Source organism: Heterodontus francisci, chromosome 3 (assembly GCF_036365525.1).
Source record: "Heterodontus francisci isolate sHetFra1 chromosome 3, sHetFra1.hap1, whole genome shotgun sequence".
NCBI lineage: Eukaryota > Metazoa > Chordata > Chondrichthyes > Heterodontiformes > Heterodontidae > Heterodontus > Heterodontus francisci.
The window spans coordinates 94,678,836-94,697,147 of NC_090373.1; the positions used below are offsets into that span (position 1 = coordinate 94,678,836).

General features: G+C 40.5%; 1 protein-coding gene across 3 annotated transcripts in view; it reads right to left on the reverse strand.

Moving 5' to 3' along the window:
* Window positions 1–5,484: 5,484 nt before the first annotated feature.
* Window positions 5,485–18,312, reverse strand: part of pfn4 (profilin family member 4) — a 28,540-nt gene continuing 15,712 nt past the window's right edge. For 2 of the 3 annotated variants that reach the window (XM_068024751.1, XM_068024765.1), the window contains exons 3-5: window positions 8,661–8,795; window positions 8,165–8,270; window positions 5,485–5,835 (exon numbers count right to left, since the gene is read on the reverse strand). In XM_068024751.1, coding sequence (XP_067880852.1) covers window positions 5,807–5,835; window positions 8,165–8,270; window positions 8,661–8,795 — 270 coding nt within the window. In that variant the 3' untranslated portion in view covers window positions 5,485–5,806. The remainder of the gene's footprint in view (window positions 5,836–8,164; window positions 8,271–8,660; window positions 8,796–18,312) is intronic. The other variant, XM_068024761.1, reaches the window with a different exon arrangement.

Genomic DNA, 18,312 nt, shown 5'->3' on the forward strand with positions numbered 1-18,312 from the left:
ATCAAGTCGCCTCTTACTGTTCTAAATTCCAGTGGATACAAGCCTAGCCTGTCCAATTTTTCCACATAAGATAGCCCACCCATTCCAGGTATCAGTCTAGTAAACCTTCTGTGAACTGGTTCCAATGCATTTACATCCTTCCTTAAATAAGGAGACCAATACTGTACACAGTACTCCAGATGTGATCTCACCAATGCCCTGTATAGTTGAAGCATAACCTCCCTACTTTTGTATTCAATTTCCCTTGCGATAAATGATAACTTTCTAGTAGCTTTCCTAATTACGTGCTGTACCTGCATACTAACATTTTGCGATTCATGCATTAGGACACCCAGATCCCTCTATATCCCAGAGCTCCGCAATCTCTCACCATTTAGATAATATGCTTCTTTGTTATCCTTCCTGCCAAAATGGACAACTTCACATTTTCCCACATTATACTCCATCTGCCAGATTTTTGCCCACTCACTTAACCTATCTATAACCCTTTGTAGCCTCCTTATGTCCTCTTTACAAACTACTTTCCTACCTATCTTTGTGTCTTCAGCAAATTTAGCAATAAATCTCTTCATCTAAGTCATTTATATAAATTGTAAAAAGTTGAGGCCCTAGCACAGATCGCTGTGTAAAAAGGTTCTTCCTCACAACCCCTCTGTATCTCTTGCCCGAAACCTTAAATCTGTGTCCCTTAGTCTTTGTACTACCAGCATTTCTTTGTTTACCTTATCTAAACCTGTACAGCTCTAAGAATTCTCCCCTCAATCTCCTTTGCTTCGAGGAGAACAACCTCAGCGTGTCCAACCTAAACTGGTAACAAAATCCCTCATGCTTGGAACCATTCTCGTAAATCTCCTTTGCACTCTCTCAAGGACCCTCACGTCCTTCCTAAAGTGTGGTGACCAGAACTGGATGCATCCTTTAGTTGTGACCTAACCAGAGCTTTATATATATATAAATGACTTGGATATTAGAATACAAAGTAACATTTCAAAATTTGCTGATGATACCAAACTTGGAGGTGTGGCAAACAGTGAGGATGATACCAATCAACTGCAACAGGCCATAGATGGGCCAGCAGAATAGGCAGACAAGTGGCAGATGGAATTTTAGACAGAGAAGTGTGAAGCGATGCATTTTGGCAGAAGGCATAGGAACAGGCAATATAGATTAAATGGCACAGTTCTAAAGTGTGTGCAGGGACAGAGGGAATTGCGAGTTCATGTGCATAGATCTTTGAAGCTGGCAGGTCATATTGAGAGAGTAGTTAGAAAAACATATGGGATCTTGGGCTTCAAAAGCAGGCAAGTTATGCTGAACCTTTATGAAGCTCTGGTTAGCCCACAACTAGAGTATTGCTTCGAGTTCCGGCCACCACACTTTAGGAAGATTGTGAAGGTCCTTGAGAGGGTGCAGAGGAGATTTACCAGAATAGTTCTAGGAATTAGGGAATTTAGCTACCAGGTTAAGCTGAAAAAACTGGTGTTGTTCTCCTTGGCGCAAAGGAGGCTGAGAGGAGATCAGATAGGGGTGTACAAGGTTGTGAAAAGTGTAGATAAGGTAGACAAAGAAAAGCGGTTCACATTCGCTGATGGTAAAAGGTCTAGGACATGGATTTAAGGTTTTGGGAAAGAGATGCAAGGGGTTGTGATGAAGAACCTTTTAAGGCAGCAAGTGGCAACGACCTAGAACTGCCCACGAGGGTGGTGAGAGCGAAGACAATCAATGATTTCAAAGTGAAATTGGATAGACACTTAACACTTAAAAGAAATAAACTTGCAGGTTTACGAGGATCAAGCGGGGGAATGGGTCTGACTGGATTTATCCATGGAGAACTGGCATGGACTCGATGGGCTGAATAGCCTCCTTTTATGCTTTAATGACTGTATGACGTACAAATCCACATACCCAAAATCCTGTTCACAAGTAGCCTGGTGTAGAAGGGATAGGCAAAAGCATGAATAGTTCATCACAGGTGCATTTTGATTGACATTTCATTGTCACTTACAAATTTGTGCTTCTCACAATTGTTACTTAGGAATGAGAGATGTTATAGTGATTTGTTAATGGAGCTACTAAAAACATTGAGATTAACAGGCTCCCTTTTAAACAAACTGATGATCTCAAGCCTAGTATCTTCACTTTTGGGGCTTATTGTTACATGCTTTCCTGACTTACTTGTTTAAAGTCTCTTTTTGCCCCATTTAACTATAAAGGTCCTAAATGAGACGAGTCTAGTTGTTAATGAATACAGTGCCACGCAGATGTGCTAATAATTATGCCACTAGTCACATTGATGAAGCTGCCTGTGAAATAACACGCAACCTTGTTTTCTAAAATTGAAGTTGAAGAAACAATTGTTGAGGTTGTATTTTACAATTCTAAACTGCACCAGACCCTTACTTTCATTGATCAAGGAGTCTTTGACAATGTGGAAAGTATCCAATTCCCCGGTGTTAACATTCCATACCTTATGTGCAGAGAACATCAAATATAAACCAACAGTTGAAAGGGTTAAGCTCTCAATATATGTGGCTTTTTATGTAAATAAAAATGCATAAGTAATATATTTTCTGCTTTTAGCAACTGTACAAATATTTGGTCTTAAATATTTCAGCAGGTGTATTGGGGAAAACGCTGCACCTGATAGTAGAATTATGAACAATTTGGCAAAGAACTCCCCAATGCTAACAGTGGATGCACATTTGAGAAACAAGAAAGAAGATGTGCTCTTACACACTAGACTGGACCACATGTACCGGGGCCATCGCATTGTCCTCTCAACATTACAGCAAGAAAGTACGACTGTAACAGAGGAACTTCAGAATCTGTTAAGGCAAAAAACAATACTCCAAAAATTTAAATTAGATGATTTAATTGCGCAACTGAAGACTTTCAATAAGATTAATTCAAATGGGGATTCACCGGCAAGAAGAATGAATCCTTTGTTTCTTGGAAGAGCTAAAACGGCTCCTTCATCAACACTGAGTAATTTGGAATCTGGACAACGACGTGAGAGTTTGTTGGGTACCTGGGCCGGATTAGACGGGAGAACCAGTCCCAATTTTTCTGTTCAAGATGAATTGGATGGAAGGCTTACTGTAAATCAGTATGTGAAGAAAATATCTCACATGTCCATTCCTGTTAATAAAGGTTCTTCAAGGCCACCTGGTTTCAGGAGGTCCAAGTCAACTCTGTCCCTGACGGGGAGAATTGCAGATGGTGGTGACGCCCAGTGTTTGACACACAAGGAACTGCGTCGAATGGCCAGCATTGAAAACATTTATCAAAAGGAAATGGAGAGACAGAAGCATGACCGTTTACAGGAACGAGAACAATTCAAGAAATTACTGGATGAGAAAATGAAAGAGAAAGTAAATGACTTTATAAAGACATTGGACAAAAACTCAAAATAACATGGCTATAAATATGTTGTATTCGTAGGCTGTCTTTTGGAGGTACAAATCAGCATTTCTCATCTAGCGCCTCTTTTCAGATGATCTCAGATGTGTTTTATATTCCAGCACTTTCTGTCGTTATTTTGTTTTGTTACCTCAGATTTTCTACAAAGAGAAATTCCTAACCCCTATTTACTCAATTTTAAATAAGTATAGATAAAATTACTGAGCATTTGACAACATACTGCATTACTGTTAATATATATTTGAAATATGATTTGGAAACACATGACCTTGTCAGACCCTGTGTTGAAAAGAGAAATGCAGAAACTGCAGCTGTCGTCAATCATTATCTGACAGATGTGCTAGAGGTGTGAATACAGTTGGTGGCATAATAGAAAGTCTGATTCTAGTGCTAGCTGATCTCCTGACATACCTTTTATTTTGCACCACTTCAATCATAAATTACTATATTTGCAGTGGTTTAAAAGCAACATAACTAATTTCAACTTGACTTGCCAACCGGCATGGAGCTCTGTGCAGCTGAGTTAGATACCCTGTTGTTTCCTGAGCTGCAATTGTAGTTAGCATTGTAAAATTTCTTTACTACCTAACACACTACAAAAATAATTTTTATGAAACTATTTGGATATTTCTCAGATTTAGGATACAGCCATTCTTTCTTTACATACTCCCTCTTTTCCATTCTTCCTATTCTGTTTAATTCTTGTAAATGCTTCAAACAAAGTCAGCTTTCCAATCATTTTGAACATTCTTTAAGTCTTCCAATGCAAAAAAATATTTTAGAAACCCAAACCAACACTAAAAAGCACATAGACTTGTTTTATATGGTCTCTTTTGCATGCTGGAAAGAAAAAAAGTGCATTTATATAGTGCCCTTCACAACCTCAGGATGTCCCAAAGCACTTTACAGCCAATGAGTACTTTTGAAGTGTAGTCCATGTTATGGAAATTGCAGCTAATGGATACATTGCAAGGTCCCACAAATATCCAATTTGATAAATGATCAGCTAATCTGGTTTTGATTGTATAGGTTTGGGGTTAAATGTTGGCCAGGACACCGGAAGGCTGCTCTTTAAAAATGGTGTCTTTAAGGGCACATGAACAAGCCGGGAGGGCCTTGATTTATTGGGCTGAATTTTATTAGCGCGCTGTGCATTGTGGCAGCGCGCTTTGAAGTCGGCAGCCTTCAGACATGGATGCGCTGTCACTGAGCCCCCGCAATATTTTGCATGGAGGTTCATTTAAACGGAGGGGGCGGAGCAGCCACCCCCGATGACATAGATGGGTGGTCGTTCCATCCACTGCGCAGGCATTTTTAAAGTGCTTCAAGCCCTTCAGTGCCATTTAAATCTTTAAAGAGACAGGGTTATGAAAAAAGTAAAATAAAATTTTATGAACATTTCCAATCCCCACTCCCACCCCCCAATGATTCTTTTCCTATCGCCCCCCACCCCCAAAAAAGTGAGTTTTCATTCATGGCCTTTCCCCCCACCCCCCGAACTTTATTCCCCTTGACCCAAAACTCCTTCCCACCATCCCCATAACCAATTGGAGCAGTTTTCACCGCTCTACCCCCGCCCCCCCCCCCCCCCCCCACCCAGCCCTGAAATTTTCACTCATTCCCCCTTCCCACCAGTGTCACACCTCGGAACTCCATTGTTTACGTCTGCTTTTGAAGTATAAATTTCATCCCAATGTTTCCACTTCAGACAATCCAATACTCGGAGTCATAAATACCAGATAGTTACGAAAAAATTCAATAGGGAAAAATGACGAATGTCTTTATTCAGAGAGTGTTTAGATTGTGGAACTAGCTACCACAGGGAGTGTTTGAGGCAAATAGTTTAGATGCTTTCGAAAGGAAACTAGACAAGTACAAGAGACAAAAATGAATAGAAAGATTTGTTGAAAGGCTGAGATGAGTTAGAATGGGAGGAGACACTTGTGGGAGTCTGAACACCAGCATAAACTAGTTGGGCTGAATGGTTGGTTTCTATGCTGTATATTCTATGCAATAATATATAAGAACAAACAACACAGACAACAGATTTTCTGACAAAAAATAATTAATTTAATTAACATAGGAATATAAAGACACAGAGGAGTGAGAAATTTCAATTTGTCAATGGTGTGAAGGAGCAGTCTTATGCTAATTTTTGAACTCTACTTCTAAAAGGAAATCCTTAATAGATTCCTATGGTGAATTATAAACTTTGCTAGATATCTTCTGATGGAATTTTCACTGTGTAAATGCTATAGAAATGGGTGGAGTGGAGTCCATGGTCTTTAGAAGTAGACTTGATTGACCAAGTGGTGTCTTTTCATTCTGTATTTTTTTTATGTTTGTATGTATCACCATTAAATCCACAAGTCAGTCTTTGATCCTTTCATTTACCCTTTGACTTAAAGTAGTCACCTGAAATAAGGAAACAGGTTGGTGTTAGATGATTTTTTTCACAAAAGCAACATGATCACACTGTACTCTTGCAAGAAGCACATAGTTATTTATGTGTATTCAGTTACACTGCTGCTTGTTTCTGCAGTCTAAAATATTCATGGACCGGCAAAGTTAATATATATTCTGTGATTCAATAACTAGAGAAAGCTGAAATCTTTCTGCAAATATGTTACTTAGAATTGATGCTTCTTTTGAAATTTGACTAGTAAAACAAAAAGAAAATTGAAAAAAAAATCATGTTTTTACAGAGTATTGTTTACTGAAATAGCAATAACTGTCCTTGTAAAAGCTGGCACTGACCCCTTGACTATATCATTTCCAATCCTTTTCCAAAATGAGCAGCACCCATCTAACATCAAACCTAGCAATTGGCTTTTTGTTATTCAATTAACTTTACATCCTTGCTGCTACAATTCCTCTCATCCCATATCCCTGATCTTTTACCTAAATATTTTCTTGCGAATCATCCTAACAAATGGCTTCTGAAAATCTATGTACACTAAATCTACTACACGCCTTTTATGCATCCAACTGTTCATGTATTCAAGAAAATATTAAATTTGTCAAACACAACTAGTCTTTGTCCACGGTGGCTGTTCTTGAATAACCTGCGTATTTCTAAATGTTCGCTAGTTTTATCTCAAATGATATATTCTAAGAGTTTGTCCATAACTGATGTTAGACTGGTTTATATAGTTATACGGTTTATCATTTTCTCCTGTCTCGACTATCAGCTACCACCAGGTCCATGCACAGTCAGGGTATGTTTGGATGATTGAAAATTGTGGCCTCTACCATCTCATCTCTGACTTTTTTCAATAGTCTAGCATCCATGTTAATAGGCCCCAGTGTCTTGAGTTCTGCTATTTTTTCATAAAACAATTCATTTTTACAGTTAACTTGATCAATTTCTCCATATCTAAATAAATCATTGTTTCTTTTCTTGTTCGAATAGTGCATAAGTCATGAAAAAGACACAATAATGTTAAGGTAAGTGTTTTTAGTCATTTCTTATCAACTTTTCTTCTGTTTTTTAGAGTCATAGAGAGATACAGCACTGAAACAGGCCCTTCGGCCCACCAAGTCACCCATTTATACTAATCCTACATTAATCCCATATATCCTACCACAACCCCACCTTCCCTCAATTCTCCTACCACCTACCTACACTAGGGGCAATTTACAATGGCCAATTTACCTATTAACCTGCAAGGCTTTGGCTGTGGGAGGAAACCGGAGCACCCGGCAGAAACCCACACAGGGAGAACTTGCAAACTCTGCACATGCAGTACCCAGAACCGAACCCGGGTCGCTTGAGCTGCGATGCTAACCACTGCGCCACTGTGCCGCCTTAGAACTAGTGCTTAGACTGTCACAATCCTTTGTGCCATTGCTTTGCCACTGGCTGCAAAATCCAAAGATAATTTCATCCATCTGATGCAAAACCACTAACTAACTAGCATAACTAACATCAGATTGAGACATTTAATAGTTAATTTCCATTTTCAGCATACATCAGACAGACACGGCAAATGGAATGTGTGCCTGATGTTACCACCAATAGGCTTGAACAAGTTTGATGATCAGACCTCATTTACATTCCACTGGTGCGTTGCCCATACATTTTCAGCCAAGACAGGCAGCTTGTCATTTTGGGAGGGTGCAAAATGTGACAAGACAGCCACAGCAATACAACAACAACTTGTATTTATATAGCACCTTTAATGTAATAAAACACCCAAAGCGCTTCACAGGAGCATTATAAAACAAAGTATGACATGGGTTAGATGGGTTAAAGCAGAGGACTGGGCCAATTCAGGGGACAGAGGGTGATAGTGGGCACTATGAGCAAGTGTCAGGGATACCAATCATAGGAAAGCCAAAGTCACAAAACTACCAAATAACTTAATTTTAAAATTACCAAGTTTTTTCCGATAAGTCTTTTAAGTAATACTGGTCATCTCCCACTGGACAGATCCACCACTCAATGGATGCAGCACTAAACTCTACCAAAATTGGGTTGGGATCTTAACTACTTCATAGAACCCCAATTTGTATTGCATATCTGTTTGTGTAGGTTCAATGGCCACCTAAATTGAAGCCTACTCTTAAACTGCTGTTGGTGAGTGTAGGGTGAAATACCAAAGGTAAGTCAATATTTATAATTCTAGTGTTACTATTGCAGTGTTCACAGTGAAAACTGGAAAAGCAGAGAGACAAAAATAAGGGCCTACACTTCTTAGTCTTAACTTTAGCTGTTTTACATACAGAGTTCCCCAACGCTCACCAAGTTTCTCCGCAGCTTCAACACACACACTTGGATACATCCCTTCCCTGTAAGTGGCACAGATAATATATGATCCTGTCTTTACCAACACCAGGCCCTTGTTATCCTGTTGAACGAAACCAGCATCCAGTTACTAAACAGCTTAATTCATAATTCAATATTAGTTTTATAGTAGCATTACAAACAAAATGGCTGACTCACAGACAGGCCCTGAATAAAAGGTTCAAAAATGCAGGAGAAAAAACCCAATCAAATATAACTTTATTTCTCTACTCTTTTCATTTTAAAGTTGATAGGCATTCACAGTTCATTCATACCTTTTTGTAGTTATTTCCCTCAAACATTTCTCATTCAGATCAGTCTTTGAGCACAACCAGTTCACAGAAATATGAACAAAAGAACAATGCAGTAAGTACAGTTCAAGATGCAGACATAGACAGAACGCAAATTGAATATGTGCCTATTTTAATATAAACAATAACATAACTCAGCTTACATGTTTACCGTACACTGAATTATTATCTACTCTGACACATGTGTAGTTTATATTCTTAAAGTAAAGGCCATCGTCTCGGATGTTGCTTGGCTGCTTGAAAGCATTCAGGAAGGCTTGAGTTTCCGCTGGTTCCAACTAAGTAAAAAAAAGTGTTTCAAGTTATTGGAAACTATTTTTCATTTTACTGAAATCTATTGTTAACAAAACATGCCTTAGTTTGATACAGGGGTGGTTAAGCACAATACGCGACAGCTGAATATTTCTGTCATACCTTGAAACTAAATTATTAAAGTGACTGGGAATATGTTATTGATCAATATGCCCACAACACCTTAGATTTTCCTATGTAGGTGCAGTTTACACCCATATTATTAGAAAGCATTTTTTACTGACACAAACTGAGGTTTGCTTTTTCCACTCAATTTCCCAAAGTAAGTTTATTAGAATAAGTTCAGATGCATAAACGATGGCAACAGCAAATTGCAGATCAGTGAAGACTGTTCCCCATGGTCATTACCTGGTAGATGTGCCAAAGTCTGTAGATGTGGGAGCTGCATCTTGGTGGGTGTGGCCAATCAGTGCACAGTGACTCTTGATCACCTGGCGTGCCTCTTTTCATGCAGTGCCACTGATATTGTCAATAGTTCTCTCTCCACTGGCATGTACCTTCCAAACTGCCGTCAACACTACCCTCCTTAAAAAACTACCCTAGACCCATTCATCCCCTCCAAACTCTGCTCCATGTCTGACCTTTTTCTCACTACAATCCTTGAATGTGACACTGTCTGCTACTCTATGCCCATCTTTCGCAAAAGTCCCTGTTCAAATTCTTCCAGTCAATTTTTGAACATAATTAAGGATAACTTCCACTTCTCACCTCCTAATTAACCGCAATAGTGTTTCGTTAAAAATGGTGTGTTAGTCCCTGAGTGTTTTACAGTCAAATAAAAACACAAATGACAGGTTTCCTCATAGGCTTAAAAAAAAAGATAAATTTTTATTTTAACAGAAAAACCTGAATTGTTCACAACCTTCACCCACTCACGCATTCACACACACATTCATGCACAAGAATAGATAGAGAGAAAAAGGGTAGGATGTAATTAAAGCCTAAAGTGATGAAAGAGTTTGTGGTTCACAGAAACCTATTGAATCTTTGTGGGAGGAAAGTCTTTTCAAAGGTGCAGGCCTGGATGTTTGTGGTGGTGAACTTGCTGAGGTGTTGTAGATTTCTGGTGGTTAAAACTTCAGTCTGGAGGCAGTAGTCACTTTATGTTCTCTACTACAGGAGGTTGAAGTATTGTATCAGCAGCAGGGCTACTTCTTATCCAGACCAATCTCACTGCCCTTGGCTGGAACTGGCTTTTGGTGGTTTTTTTGTGATCTCCACTCTCTCTCCAGAGGACTACCTTTTTAAGATAAAACTCCATCACATATGAGTCTCTGTCAGGTGACACAGGGCCCCCTCCCCTGGTGTGGTCATGCAATGGTCCAGGATATGGAAACCATTGCTATCTTGGGTGTCTGAATGGGAACCATTCTGTTACAATGGTGCTACTGCACACCCATTCATCTGGGTTTGGGCTGTGAAGTTAGTCTCTCTTACTTACAGAACCTTTGTTAGTCTCATTCCTGTAGGTAGGAGTCATTAATATGCTTTCAATTTCAATGGGCTTTCCCCAGAGCTAATTCAGACACAGTTAATAAGTTTCGTCTTTGTAGACAGGCTTGTTGATTGCCAGTACAGGAGGGGTCACCTGACCTCTACTCCATTTTGTCTGTGCCCATTTTCTTATGTTTCAGTTTAACAGTTGACTTTTTATTGATATAGTTCCTCCAGTTCATTGTTTATTTCACCATGGCTCCTTCCGAGCATGCCACCTTCTATCAGCACTATAAAGTCCCTAGCCAAAGACATGAACCAAATTGTTATTGTTCCTTGAACAGCATTGGAAACTACTGACCACATCTGGTAACCTTGCCATATTATTTGAGCATGAACAAGGCTTTATCCCACATTCTATCCACCACCAAGACTGCTTATTATACTGTTACACTGCTCACTTACACATTTTTAAAAAATTCACTCAAGAGACGTGAGCATTGCAAGCAAGGTCAGCATTTATTGTGCATCCCTAATTGCTCTTGAGAAGGTGGTGATGAGCCAGCTTCTTGAACTGCTGCAATCCATGTGGTATAGGTACACCCAGAATGCTGTTAGGTAGGGAGTTCCAGGATTTTGACCTAGCAATAGTGAAGGAACTGTAATAGGAACATAGGAGCAGGAGTAGGCCATTCAACCCATCGAGCCTGCCCCACCATTCAGTATGAGCATGGCTGATCATGCACTTCAATGCCTTTTTCCCCACACTATCCCCATATCCCCTAATGCCATTTTTATTTAGAAATCTGTCAATCTCTGTTTTAAACATAACGACTGAACTTCCACAGCCCTCTGGGGTAAAGAATTCCAAAGATTCACAATCCTCTGAGTAAAGAAATTTCTCCTCATCTCTGCCCTAAGTGGCTTCCCCTTTTTTTTTATTCATTCATGGGATATGGGCATCGCTGGCCAGGCCAGCATTTATTGCCCATCCCTAATTGCCCTTGAGAAGGTGGTGGTGAGCTGCCTTCTTGAATTGCTGCAGTCCATGTGGGGTAGGTACACCCACAGTGCTGTTGGGAAAGGATTTTGAAATTGTGTCCCTTGTTCTAGACTCCCCAACCAGGGAAAACATCTTAGCTGCATCTACCCTGTCTATCCCTTTAAATATTTTGTAGGTTTCAATGAGATCACCTCTCATTCTTCGAAACTCTAGAGAATACGGGCACAGTTTCCCCAATCTCTCTTCATAGGACAGTACCGCCATCTGGTGAATCTTCTGGTGAATCTTCGCGTCACTCCCTCTATGGAAATAATATCCTTCCTAAGGTAAGGGGACTAAAACTGCACACAGTACTCCAAATGCAGTCTAATCAAGGTTCTATACAATTGATGCAAGACTTCACCACTCCTGTACTCAAATCCTCTTGCGATAAAGGCTAACATACCATTAGCCTTCCTAATTACTTGCTGCACCTACATGTTAGCTTTCAGTGACTTATTGACAAGGACATCCAGGTCCCTTTGTATATCTACACTTTCTAATCTGTTACCATTTAAGAAATACTCAGCACATCTATTCCTCCTGGATAATCTCACATTTTTCCACATTATATTCCATCTGCCACGTTCTTGCCCACTCTGTCCAAATCCCCTTGAACCCGCTTTGCACCTTCCTCACAACACACATTCCCACCTAGTTTTGTGTCATCCGCAAACTTGGAAACACTATATTTGGTCCCCACATCCAAATCATTGATATATTTTGTGAACAGCAAGGGGCCCAAACACTGATCTCTCTAGCAGTACCCCACTAGTCGCAGCCTGCCAGCGTGAGAATGACCCGTTTATTCCTACTCTCTGTTTTCTGTCTGTTAACCAATTCTTAATCCATGCTAGTATATTACCTGCTTTAATTTTGCTAACCAATCTCCTGTGGGAGACTTTATCAAAAGCTTTCTGAAAATCCAAGTAAACTACATCCACCAACTCCCCTTTCTCAATTGTATTCATAACATCCTCAAAAAACTCCAACAGGTTTGTTAAACATGATTTCACATTCATAAATCCATGTTGACTATGCCCAATCAGATCATATTATCCAAGTGTCCATTTATCATATCCTTTAGAATAGATTCTAGCATTTTCCCAATGACTGATGTAAGGTTAACAGGTCTGTAATTCCCTGTTTTCTCTCTCCCACCCTTCTTAAATAGTGGGGTGACATTCGCGACCTTCCAATCTGCAGCAACCGCTCCAGAATCTGTAGAATTTTGGAAGATGATCACCAATGCATCCACTATCTTCATAGCTACCTCTTTCAACGCTCTTGGATGTAGAATATAAAGTCCTGGAGACTTATCAACTTTCAGCCCCATTAATTTCTCCAATACAATCTTCTTGCTAATACTGATATATTTCTAAGTGGTGTGTCAGTTGGAGGGGAACCAGCAGGTAGTGGTATTCCCATGCTTCGCTGCAGTTCATCATATAGATAGACTTTTGACAAAATTATTGACTCAGCCACGGACATGGGGGCAATTAATCTGTATTTGAAGTGTATAGCCAATCTAATTCCATCAAAACACAGTCCAATTTAAAACACATTTCTGCCTGTAAATAAAGTAGCTAAGCGTACAAATATCAATGAAGAGCAGCACAACTGTATTAGCTAGCTAGCAAGCAAAATAGTATGCAATGCCAATTACTTTTGTTGACAGAATAGAGCTAGCTACACCATGTTACGGGGTGGTAGATGGACCTTATCAGATGACCTCTGTGGGGTCACACTGTCTCAGGAGTGCAAATTCATCCAATAAACCATGAAACTCAAGAAGAGGATTGTTATTGTGGTTATTGAGGTGAGACAGTAGAAAAATCAGCAATAGGTAGACAGACCATTTCTCACACTGCTACTATCACAAGACAAGTTAACCCACGATGGTCAATGTTTGTGCAACTTCTCCACCTGCTTGTAATATCTGTCTGAAGACATCCAACAAAAGGGCAGTGATCTCCAAATCAGGAGAATTTTATAGGATGGAGCAGATAGTACTTCAGAAGAGTCATGTACAGTGTTACGACTGAGGCGGGAGCAATGCACTGTCAATTCAGTCCCATCATTCCTCAAGTCGCAGCATATTATTAATTTTTTCCCACCTAACCAGAAAACAGCCAAATTAAACACTCTAGTAACCCCCAGAATAAAACAGACAAACCAAGTATGTTTAGACAACAACAAATTAACTATTTATTAAAACTAAATCTTAAACACAATTAAGATAAACCTATGTCTAAAGACCTTATAACTTCTTATTTTAATCTAACTCCCCTACTCACACACATACACTCAAAAATCAATGGTTAACCATTTTTTAAAAATGATGTTTTAACAATTAGCTGTTTCTTAAGAATAAATAAATAACTGGGTTGTTAGTCTTTGTGGGTTATGTTCCTGATGGGTGAGGTATCCTAGTGAAAAAATAATAAAATGCCACTCGAAGTCTCCACGTGGATTTGATGAAACAGTATCTTAGTAGATAGGCATTCAAAGCACTTGGGCACAGCAGGCATCAAACAGTTCTTTAAAAAAGAAGTACAGCAATCGGTTCACTTGGATTTTAAAACTGACAGTCTCTCAGTCGAAACTTTACTGCGAATTCCAGCAAACACAATCAGTCAAGAGAAAGTCAATCTTGAAGCAAAGACTCTTAAATTGGAAGTTAAGAAAAGGAATTTTGCTACCTCCAGTAATACAAATAACCTTTTCAAAGGGTTTTTTTCCTCCTTAGGCAATTAACATGGCCTGTAGCTCATTGTAGAATTTCTGCTGAGAGAAATAGACAGCTCTTTTCTTCAGTAAGCACACTTCACTGGTGTCTCTCAAAAACTGGATTCAGCTGGTTTTTCCACACAGTTAAATTGAAATATTATACCATGTGACCTCCTCACTCTCCTGCTGTTGCCTAGGTAACAAATGCAGCTGTGGCACACTGTTCTCAGAAATCTAACTTCTCTCTCTGTCTTAAAGGCACACTGTTTCAAACAGAGGAGAAAAAAATACAGTTTCGTGACAACAGAAAAAGCAAAGTGGGACAGGCAGGGACAGAGAGATTAACAGTAGGTAGCCAAGGCTAGTTTATCCATCTTAACAAGCTGTTAAACTATGTCCTGGATTCTAAAATACAGAAACAACAGAATCTCTGACAGACAAAATGTCATTTGCTCATCAAAGCTGGTGCTAAAATTAGATAAACACAATTGCAAATAAAGAACACCCTTCAGTTCCTCCAAATAAGGAGATTCTCTTAAATTCACTTATGTCTATATCTCAGCCTATCACTGTCAATTCCAATTCAGCTCTGACAAGATAATTATTAACAAAAAACTTTTCTGCAATAGGTTGAGCAGTTGTTCCGCATGTATTATTGTTATAAAATGTTTAATCACTATCTGTAAGATTGTACTCCAGACTAACCAATTTATCTCCAACCCAAATCTCTTACCTGTTAGCAAAGGTATGCTTTTAACACAATATAGTTATATGATACAGATAACTTTCAAATGATATTGGCCACTTAGGTGATCTGCCCTCAAACTAGATAGTAAATGATGCACATTGAAGTTAATGATCTTTGACATAGAAAACTTGTCTTTAATCCAATTTGCAGCAAAAAAATCAGTTAATGACCTCTAACATGGTCATTGAAACATAATAAAATTTTTAATATATTTTCCCGACAGTTTTTAAAACTGCAAATGCAGCATGGATTTTGTTAAGGAATTGTAGACAGTTCATCATAGATTGTTTATTAAAGCTATCCATTACATTGTATTTACTAACTATTGTATATGGGTAAGTAGCATCCTGTTTTTGCAAAAAGTGCTCAGTCCCATTACACCGTACTCTTGTATGCATGAGGAACTTAACAATACTGACTTCTGGATTCCTTGGATTTCTTGCCAGTTTTCCCCTTAATACAAGTTCTGGAACAATGTGATTCCAAATGGATAGCAGCAGAATTGCGACATTTATACAGAAGTAAAAGTCCAGCAACTTTCAACATGTCACTGAGTTTGTGTCCCAAGTGAAAGTAATGCATGATGGAGTGTAGAAATCGAGACATTCCCAAAGTGACTTTTGCCATTTTAAAATACAAAACACAAACCTTTAAACTTGTGTTTTAAAATAATCTAGCTGCTAGGGAGTAGGGGAGAGAGACAGAGAGAGAAGGGAGATGGGGGAAAGAGAGAAAGGGAGAGAAGAGGGAGACAGGGAGAGGTGGGGAAGGTGGGGGGGGCGGTGTGTGGTTGTGTCCAACCTTTTCATTTGGGGGTCACATTACAATTCTTGTCTTACATAGGGGGCCGCTGAGACAATTTCAGAAAGATAGAGGCATTAAAAATTTATCTTACTATTAATCAAAACAACAACAAATGTGCATTTTTGTGAAGAAGCTTTTAATGACGAGACTAATTTATTGACTTCTCATCACTATGTTGGACCTGATTTAGTGAGATAACTAGCATTCTCTTTTGCTTGCACACTTCTTGTAGCAATGCAGAGTATGCTGGATAGGTGTTCATCTGTCAGGAGTAATCTTGATCGCGCTCTCTCCCTCCTCTCTCTGTCTGTCTGTCTCTTTCTCTGCCTCTCTCATCCTCCCTGCCTGTGTCCCCCCTCTCTGTATTGTTCCCTCCCCTCCCTGTGTTGTTCCTCCTCTCTCTGTGCCGTACCCCCCCCACTCTGTGTCATCCCTCCCGTGTCGCTCCCCCCTCTGTGTCACTCCGGCTCTCTCTCCCCCCAACCCTGGTCCCTCTTTCTCTCTGCCCCCTCTCACTCTCTCTCTGTCCTGTCTCTCCATGCCCCTCCCTCTCTCTCTCACCCTCTCTCTCTCTCCCACCCCTCTCTTTCTCTCTCCCCTCCTCACCCCCACCTCTCTCTCTTTACCCCCCTCTCTCCCCTATCTCTGCCCCCTCTTTCTTTCTGCCCCCCTCTCCCTCTCTCTCTCACCCTCCTCTCTGTCTCTCACCCGCTCTCTACCTCCCCTCTATCTCTCACCCCCCTCACCCTTTCTCTCCCTCCTCTCTATCTCTCCTCCCCCCCCCCCCACCGTCACCTCCCCCCCTCCCCCCCATCTTTCCCTCTCTCTGACCATTGCTGAGAGTGGGAACAGCAGTTTTCGAACTTCAGCTTTGGGGTTTTCTGGCGGGCTTTGAAAAAAAATTTAGAATCTATGGAAAACGATGAAGCTGTCCGAAGTTCAGAAGCACTGTTCCCTCTCTCAGCAGCTGTCAGCTGTGAAACAGACAATGCGATTTTTTTTTTACAGCCGCTCTGGTCGGAAAGAAGAAGCCAATGGGAAATTTCTTGTCCCTGAAATTACCAGTCACGGACCTCAATCATTTACCACGGATACTGGTGTCCGTTTAGACATGTTGCTGACCCCTGCAGCCATTGTGCACCAGTGGTGGAAGGAGTGAATGTTTAATGTGGTGAATGGGGTGCCAATCAAGCAGGCTGCTTTGTCTTGGATAATGTCAAGCTTCTTGAATGTTGTTGGAGCTGCATTCATCCAGGCAAGTGGAGAGTATTCCATCACACTTCTGATTTGTGCCTTGTAGATTGTAGACAGGCTTGGAGGAGTCAGGAATCAGTTACCCAGATAGAAAACCTAGCCTTTGGCCTGCTCTTGTAGCTATAGTAATGATGTGACTTATCCAGTTAAGTTTCTGGTCAATGATGTTGATGGTGGAATATTCAGCAATGGTAATACCATTGAAAATAAGGAGAGGTGTTTAAACTTTCTCTTCTTGGCGATGGTCATTGCCTGGCAGTTGTATGGCATGAATGTTACTTCCCACTTATCAGTTCAAGCCTGAATGTTGTCTAGGTCTTGCTGCATGCGGGCCAAGGTCTGCTTCATTATCTGAGAAGTTGTGAATGGAACTGAACATTGTGCAATCATCAGCAAACATTGCACTTCTGACCTTATGATAGAGGGAAGGTCATTGCTGAAACAGCTGAAGATATTTGGGCCTAGGTCACTGCCCTGAGGAACTCCTGCAGCGATGTCCTGGGGCTGAAATGATTGGCATCCAACAACCACAATCATCTTCCTTTGTGCTCGGTATGACTCAAGCCAGTGTAGAGTTTACCCCCTGATTTCCATTGACTTCAATTTTACTAGGGCTCCTTGATATCACACTCAATCAAATGAAAATGCTACCTTGATGTCAAGGGCAGGCAGTCACTGTCACTTCACCTTTGGAATTCAGCTCTTTTATCCATGGTTGGACCAAGGCTGTAATGAGGCCAGGAGCTGTGTAGTCCTGGCAGAATCCAAACTGAACATTGGTGAGCAGGCTATTGGTAGGTGCCATTTAATAGCACTGTTGACGACACCTTCCATTGTTTTGCTGATGATTGAAAGTAGACTGGCGGGGTGGTTGGTCCTGCTTTCTGTGGACAGGACAAACCTGGGCAATTTTTCACTTTGTCAAGTATGTGCCAGAGTTGTAGGCATACTCAGACAGCTTGGCCAGAGATGTGGCTAGTTCTGGAGCACAAGTCTTAAGCACTACAGCTGGATGTTATTGGAGCCCATAGCCTTTGCTGTACCAATGTGCTCAGCCGTTTTTTGACAACACGCGGACTGAATCAAATTGGCTGAAGACAGTGATCTGTGATGCCAGGAGCTCATGAGGAGATGGAGATGACTCATCTGCTTGGCACTTCTGGCAAACACTACTCTTCTGCCACTAAAATCTTATACATGAAGTGCTGCAACGTGCAAGGCTATGGACCAGGTGCTGGAAGGTGGGATTAGATTGGGCAGCTAGTTTTTTCAGCTGGCATGGACACAACGAGCTGAATGGCCTCCTTCTGTGCTGTACCTTAACTATGGTTCTATGCCCTGGTCACACCCAGGCTTTATTATTCAGTGCTCTTCTTGCTGGGCTCCTATCCTCCACACGCCATAAATGCCAACTTGTCCAAAGCTCTGTCGCAAGTATTTCATAGTTTTAGGGTGACACACTAGGAGTCAT